At 40.2% G+C, this 8,008-nt stretch overlaps 1 protein-coding gene across 1 annotated transcript; it reads left to right on the top strand.

Annotated features, from left to right (window-relative positions):
• Positions 1-393: 393 nt before the first annotated feature.
• Positions 394-6,991, top strand: LOC117467595 (TLE family member 5-like). Its single transcript, XM_034111321.2, has 7 exons — positions 394-790; positions 3,107-3,204; positions 3,745-3,808; positions 4,263-4,307; positions 4,405-4,467; positions 4,669-4,743; positions 5,676-6,991. The coding sequence occupies exons 1-7, from the start codon at positions 764-766 to the stop codon at positions 5,913-5,915; spliced, it is 612 nt and encodes a 203-aa protein (XP_033967212.1). The 5' UTR covers positions 394-763; the 3' UTR covers positions 5,916-6,991.
• The last annotated feature ends 1,017 nt before the right edge of the window (positions 6,992-8,008 follow it).

Raw genomic sequence — 8,008 nt, 5'->3', positions numbered from 1 at the left:
TGCATAATTGGTTTGAATGGATTTGTTTTCCATCCTACATGTGTCCACATTATATTTCTTTGCAATCTCTGAGCTTGAAATAACAATTCTGGTCACAAAATGTCACAGACTATTTGGGAATCACCCTCCACTGCTACACCCATAAGCAAATACATGTAGGCCTATATACTTTGTTGATTGATTGATTGATATCTGACACGGCTAAGGGGGGGACATTGTCTCAATTTGTGGGACAAATTATAAAAATGCTGTGCAGTCTCGGACAAAGTTGGACACGTGGTCCCGGGGCCCCAGAAGCCTCCCACCGGCCCTGCAGCAGCCCAGCCCGGCACGAGGCTTCAGTTCCGCGCTGTGTCGCACGGGGCGCCCGCTCCTCCGCGGATCGGTTTGTTCTCCGATGCTGCTCTTCTCTTCAAAGCAGAGGAAAGTCGGGAGCTCATGTGTCAACATCCAGGGTTTCCCCGGGGAGGTGTAACGTTAACGTTATTCCAAAAAAACCTGATGTTCCTTTGAAGACCTTTTTATTTTTTGTTAGCATATTAATCGTCGGAAGCAGCGGTTCTTTTACCGACTGTAAAGACAAGAAAACGATCTTTGGCTCCCGCTGCTTTGACGTTAGCTAACGTTATTTTAAACGATGACAGAGTACAAAGTGCGAATAGCGTCTCCAATCATTTAATAATATCTGGGGACCTGTTAGCTTAGCCAGCTAGCCCGGTGATTCGATAAGACCAAAGGGAAAAAGGCGAAACACACTGCTGACATGATGTTTCCTCAATCAAGGCACTCGGTAAGTTGGCCGGTTGAACTTGTCCCGGTAGGACACTAAACAACCTAGCAACACGAGCTAACGGCTAGCTATAGCAACCGACAGCTGATACTAGCTGTGCTGTCAGCTTCACAAAGCCTCTCTGCATCTCCTCACGACGTTAGCACCGTAATATTAAAAGCAGAGATAGCAAATAGTACTTTTACATTCATATGTAATACTGGTGTAGCACTTTATTTCCTGTTTTTGACTGCATACACATTCTGCCGTTAGCTAGCTGTTAGCAGTGGTGTAAAGTAACCAAGCACATTTACTCAAGTATTGTTCTTCAGTACAATGTTGAGGTACTTGTACTTTACCTTAGTATTTCAATTTAAAGCTACTTTATACTTCTACCTCACTACAATTCAGAGGTAAATAGTGTGCACTACATTTATTTTGTACCTTTAGTTACTTTATATGGATTAATAAGGTGAAATATAAACAGCACTTTAATAAGACACCTGGAGTACAATTCACAAGCTACCCCGCAGTACACACAGTCATTAAAACTAGCAGAACCTTTAGCAGCTTTGATAAACTCATTAATGCATCAATAATTATAATCTAAAAATATAATATATATAGTATACTGAGATTACTTTTACTTCAGTAACATTTTGATTGCAGGACTTGTATTTTTAACAGAGTATTCCTACTTTGTGGTACTTCTACTTTAATTTAAGTACAATATCTGAGTACTTCTTCCACCTCTGGCTTTTAGTCAAAACAGCTCATTTGAGTTCATGGCTTGGAGAGGAAGTGAGGGGCGATATGTTGCATTGGTTTGCTAACATTAGCGTTTCTACTTTCAACAAACCATGTAGCATAAATATGAGGATGATTCAAATGTCCTTATAGAACATTACTGACGACTTTGACGAAATAATTTGGTGTGCATCGCATGGAACATTTGATCTCCAAAGTATTTTATTAAAACTTCATAAATGTACGAATTTCAAGTAATATTTGTGTCTGTAAGTGAGCTTAAAGGGTCTTGTAAGGGTCTGTCTGTTCCAGCACGTTCACAACAATGTAATTTTCAAACTATATACAAGTCAGTTAAGATGTGCATACATAAGAAACTCCTAAACGCAACATAGTTGAGCATATAATAGCAGTTCACATGCTAATCTAAAAAATATTTAAAAGTCAATATGTCCAGTTTACAATTGACTTAAAACAAAGAAAAGCAGAAAATCCTGTTTTTGGAAAAAGACTCAAATGATTACTACATTAGTTGCTGAGCAATTTTCAGTTGATGCATTACAGAACTAAAAACAAATAATCATAATCGCTGATCAACAATGAACAATATTATGCACTATTGCTTTATCTTTTGTGCACATTTTCAAGCCAAGATGCTAAAAACTCCAACTTCTTAGTGTGAATATATGCTACTTTTTTACAATCTAAAATGTAAAATCAATTGTTCATACTTCATGCTATATGTGTGTGCTTCTAAAACGCAGTGCGCTGTCTACAGGGTGACTCCGTCCTCTCAGCCCAGTCCCATAATCCCACTGGAAACCTCTTGCTCTTGTGCCACTTATTTAGAGAGTAATGAGGTTTAGGGAACTGGATAAACCCCAGGATTACAGCTTTGGATTGATGGTTTAAGTGTAGTCTATACATAACCAGACTTCTAATGCAGCCCCTTAATACGTCTCACATATGGTCAGCAGTAGCACGTTTTAATCTTCCTTCTTTAAACACATTTCCTCAATCAACGCACTCTGTTGGCTTTAAAATGCTTTGGACCGTGGTATTTTAAAGACGGATGCTGGGTTACAATTTGATGTCAAATTTAAGCGCAGTGTTCTAAGTCTCAATTTATACTTTACACTTGCACTCAGACATGAAGCCCAGTGTAGGCTGACCTTCATTTTAACTATCCTCTCAAAGGGTTAATCTCAGAGGTCAAACTACTGGCTCCAAACAAACACAACACATACTTAACCAGAAACGGCAAAGGTCTTCTGTAATTCTTTTATTTCTAAATTGTTCGGCAACTATTTAACCATCCAAATGTAATGTTTCAGACTCGGGATGGATCCACCAATTGGCGAAACCTTAAGAAGGAATTGAAACCGCAGTATATCGTAGACAGAATTCAAACCAAGCATTTAATTTGATATATCTGCCCCATTGTCATCGAACCCCAATCCAGCTGTTTGAGTCCGCCCCAAATCATTATCAATGCATCTTCGTTTTAGACTGAGTGCATGTACCTGGGTGCAGGGTGCAGTTCGAATGAATGTATGTCTGTGTGAAGGCTGATCATGTTCTGTTCACCAGGCATCCGGTCAGTCCAGTCAACCTCTCAAGTTCACTACTTCTGACTCCTGCGACCGCATCAAGGATGAGTTCCAGTTCCTCCAAGCACAGTACCACAGGTATGCAGCGAACACGGACATAGCCTAACGTAATTTAACTTCAGGAGTTTATCATTATTATTATACCAAATGCAAGTCACTTCCGTGCTGTTTTAGTTCCCTTTAAGCCAGCATTTCTGCCTCTGCAGAGTTCATTTTCTTGTTGCCTTGGTCTACCTTTTAAGCTATTGTTTGTCTTTTTCTACGAGTGTAAATCTTAAAACTGTTGTGTTATTCGCACGTCAGCTGCTCTACCTTAGATATGTCTTCGGAATTAGGAACAAGAGCAGATTTGTTGCATCAGCCCAAAACTAATGTTCTAATCCAGTCAATCACAATTGATTTTAGAGGCAAATTATTAGTAGTATTGGGAGCCTCACCAAGAAGTAATTACATTTGATAGACATTGTTATCTTGTGGGAAATATGATGACCAAACATGAAGCCGAAGCAAGCCAGAGGTCATCTTAGTTTACTGTTATCTTTACTGCTTACTTATCATCACAGGACAGCTTTGCCTTTACACTAACCTTTGTTTAATACTTGTGTTCGTTATTTGCAGTTTGAAGTTGGAGTGTGATAAACTGGCTTCTGAAAAGTCAGAGATGCAGCGTCACTATATTATGGTACGTTTCCTAATAATCCTTGTCAGTGACATGTGGCTTTGTTTAATCTCATCTCCTCTAATATTCCCGACTAAAGTACATTTTGCAGTATGAGCATAGACATGGAGGCAGGAATGTCTAAGTAGTGGCTGATTATTAGTTCAGTCATACATAATGACCGATCGAGTTACACTGAGGGGCTTCCTCGTGTTCACTCATCACATGATCAGTAACTGATGCATGTTTTTGAAGCTTCTGTCATAGCCAATGATCAGTTACAAATCTCATGACAACAACACATATTATTCCATAATCCACATTGAATAATACATGAACCGTGCCTATACAAAAAAGTATGCACTTGTCTGTCCTTTTGTACTTTATATAGAAGCATTCTGGTTCTGTGTTGATAATGTACATTCAGATTAAAGCTCCAGTTTATTATAATGTGTCTTTTTCTCCTTTGTTTTTGTAGTACTATGAAATGTCCTACGGGCTGAATATTGAAATGCACAAACAGGTAACAATTTCCCCCTACGATTTATACTTCTTTATTGTAGTTTAGATCCAATAGTTTGATGGTCTGACCTTTTTCAACTTCCCTTTTTTCTTTTCAGGCTGAAATAGTTAAGAGACTGAATGGAATCTGTGCTCAGGTGCTGCCTTACCTGTCACAAGAGGTAATGACACACATTTTCCTCAATATTTCTCGGTGTGCTTTTATGCCTATTTTAAGTTACAAAACAAGCTCTTCTGGTCAACACTGACAATGACCCAAATGTTTTTCCCATCGGTCACAAAAGTTACCCTTTTAGGTTTTCTGCCGTGTTCCTGTCGTTGCATGATTAGTTGTGCATGACCATGTGATGTCTTTGTTTCAGCATCAACAGCAAGTCATGGGCGCCATCGATAGAGCCAAGCAAGTCACGCCCCCTGAGATGAACTCCATTATACGGGTGAGCTTCTTTCTCCCTGCAAGCGGCTATAGATGATGGGAAATCGTGGCTCATGACAAACATGAAATAAACCATATATAAAGCCAGTCATTGTCAAGACGGCAAAGTTACTTCAAGATTCAAATGACAAAAGTTATTGAAATCATTTACAAATCAAATAATTATACATTTGAATGGGAAAAAAATCATGCAAACATGAGGTTTACAAATGCAAGTTTGGCTTGTGTTATAATATATACATAAATACAGTAAGAGGAATACAACATGTAAAATAGGAGCAAATATAAAACTATTATACGTTTTTTTACAAGTGTTAAAAGAAACATTAAAGGTGGGGTAGGTCATTTTGGAGAAACCAGCTCGAGTGCGCTAGAATTTGAAAATACACAGCCGGAACAAATCTGCCACTTCCTTACAGAGCCCCTCCTCCAACACACACACGAACGGGCACATGACCAATGAGGGCACGAGATAAGTTTGTGCACAGATGGAAGGCTGACGGGCAGGTAGGCCATCCAGTTATTTTAGCCGTGTTTTAGCCGGCTCAGATGATTGGTTGTGCTTTTTACAGTATTACAGTTTCCACAGATGACATTTTTTTATGGATTTTTTGTCAAAGCACTTAAGATATTCCTTGCTATCGGGATGTTAAGAGCATTCCATGGAATATAACAAAAAGTGTATCGAGCCGGTTTCTCAAACGTACCTACCCCACCTTTAATATACAAAAAAGTACTTTTAATAAGAATATGACAAATTGCTCTGAAAAATACAAGGTGTAGTATTTACGAGTTAAAGAGCTGAGCTGCTTTAGAGGGGTAGGGTTTTTGCAGAAATGGTTCTCAGTATGCGATATACGGAATGGAATCCCTATAATTTTGCTGCATTATTAGCAACTCACTTACACGTCTGTACCGTGCCTGTGTCTCCAGCAACAGCTCCAGGTGCAGCACCTGTCCCAGCTGCAGGGCCTGGCCTTACCTGTGGCCCCGATGCCCCTGGGCCTCACCCCCCCCTCACTGCCCGCCGTCTCCTCCAGCTCCGGCCTGCTCTCCCTCTCCTCCATCCTGGCCAACTACTCCCACGGCCAGGCCCAGGCGGTGAAGGAGGACAAAGCCCGGGAAGCTGCGGAGAGAGCGAGCCGAGGGGAGGACGGGGACAAATCAGACTAATGCCGACGAGGAGGTTTGGAGGGGGCTGTTGTGGGGTGAAGTGTCTACAAACAAAAAAAAATAAAAAATTGAAAGGTAAAACTGTAACTGTAAATGGAGATTGATGTAAGTCTGGCTGCTGAGTGTTGATGTAGAAGAGTCACTGCAGGGATGATGACGAGCAAAGAGGACAGACTTTTGGATGTGCAGAGAACGAAAACTGCTGAATGGCTGAGAGTGAGAGTTAAATGTTCTTATTATTTAGTGGTAATAGACTCAGTTCAGGCTTCTAGACTTTAAATAGATGCTTTTTTAAGTGTGAGCCACGGTTGTGAGGCTTAACCAAGGCAAATGTTTTCCCATTTGGAGTGAGAGCTGAGGATGAAAGCTAACAGCATTGTCCCTTACACAGATCTGCCTCTCACCGGTTTCTATTTCTTAACTCTTTTTGTTATCAGATCCCGTGTCTTTTGATCATGTCCTCCGCTGTCCCTTAGATTTCTTACTGGGCCGTCTGCCAGTCACAGTAAGCAGTTTAATGACCTCTCAGTTTCCTCTGTCGCTGTCCCTTCACTCATAACGTGCAGCTCCATTTCCCTTTTTCCCAAAAGAAAAATGTCGAGCTGTGTGGAGAGTCATACCATTCATTGATGTACTTGGAGCCAAATTGAATCTTAGTCTAATGGGATGTTTTCAAAGGGACATTTGCTTTCAAACCCTACAAGCATGAACGACCTGACTTATCACCATTTCTTGCATTTTCATACGACCCGCGACTGGATGCATTACCTTAGCTCTGTACCTCAATCCCCAATAAATGGGCTTTTATTCCATTAAAGTTTTTGTACAAATGGTAGTATACCCATCTTGGGAGCTAATGTGTCAGGCCTAGCTGCTGCTGCTGCTGCGCACGCTACAAGGCACGGACCATGACTCAAATGACAAGAATTAAAGTTCTGAAAAAAAGTTGACTTTATTTTGACATGTGGTTTTCGTGAAGTTAAAGACAGGCTGATTAGACATTACAATGTGTCTGTGTGCTTGGGTGAATATGATTGGAGAGAAGAAAACATTTGTTTAATTTAACTTGGTTTTTTTCTTAAAGCACCTTTTGTATTGTCCTCACACCTCCCCCTGCTCCTGCCCCCCCCCCCCCCCCCCCCCTCGTGCTGGTCCACTCTTTAACGGACCAAGACAAACTTGAACAGGATCTAAACTTCAGAACCAGAGAGTCGTAAAAGACTTACGAGTACTGCACTTCTGTAAGTTAGACGAGCACTTCAGTTGATACTGAGACTGTATCAAGCACCTGTCTTTTCCTGTCTTGTTTAACTTGTGTGTGATTTTCAGGGGAACATCCTTCCCCCCTTTTTTTTATTTTTGCATTGTTTTAATGAAGAATGTGTCCGGGGTGAGTTTGCTAAAGCTCTGTAAGCAACTCAAACAAGCGTTCCCTCTGAAAACAGCGTATTAAATGAGATTTTCACAGTCAGAATTTGTCCTGGTAACCAACTTCTTGTTCCTGTTGCAAAATAACTCAAGCTGGATTTATATTAAGAGCATTTTCCCAAATCCATACTCCATGCATATTCTATAAAGTACTCTGGGCTGGAGTATACTGAATCTTTACTTAAATACAGCCCCTAATAAGACTTGACTGCCATGTTGGGTCGACTTAAATGGCGATGTTTGGGCTACACATAATGGTGCCATGCACATTATATACCAACATTTTATTAAGTTACCATTGCAACCACCCCACATTATAAAGATTAGGCCACACTGAAAAAAAAAATATATATATATGGTCCAACAATTGCTTCTCTATCAATGTCATTGATTATTTGAAGGAGTATCACCATGGTGCTATCAAAGGTTTTGTTGCTTTGGAGTTTCTATTACGAAGTGAAACAACCCGTAAGTATCTTAACTAGCATCCTTAAAAAGAGCTGCTCTAATTCTTTTATTGCTCAGAAAAGTTATTTCCTTTCCTTTCTAAACTTTTTGAAAAGAAAATGAAGCCCCACAATTCCTGGCATCAACTTTTAAAGCATTGCACGTTGATAACATCTACCATTCCTAATAATAACCCTACCGGTCCTTATTAAGTCTTT

Source organism: Pseudochaenichthys georgianus, chromosome 22, assembly GCF_902827115.2.
Source record: "Pseudochaenichthys georgianus chromosome 22, fPseGeo1.2, whole genome shotgun sequence".
In the NCBI taxonomy this organism is placed as follows: domain Eukaryota; kingdom Metazoa; phylum Chordata; class Actinopteri; order Perciformes; family Channichthyidae; genus Pseudochaenichthys; species Pseudochaenichthys georgianus.
Note: the sequence above shows the minus strand (reverse complement) of the source record. Positions and strands in the feature narration are given on the sequence as shown.

Bases quoted from the DNA above. Each gene is read 5' to 3' on its own strand.
- LOC117467595 (XM_034111321.2), top strand. From the start codon at position 764: ATGATGTTTCCTCAATCAAGGCACTCG. The intron at 3,205-3,744 runs GTATGCAGCGAA...CGTTATTTGCAG, and splicing joins CTCCAAGCACAGTACCACAG to TTTGAAGTTGGAGTGTGATA. The intron at 4,308-4,404 runs GTAACAATTTCC...TTTTCTTTTCAG, and splicing joins ATATTGAAATGCACAAACAG to GCTGAAATAGTTAAGAGACT.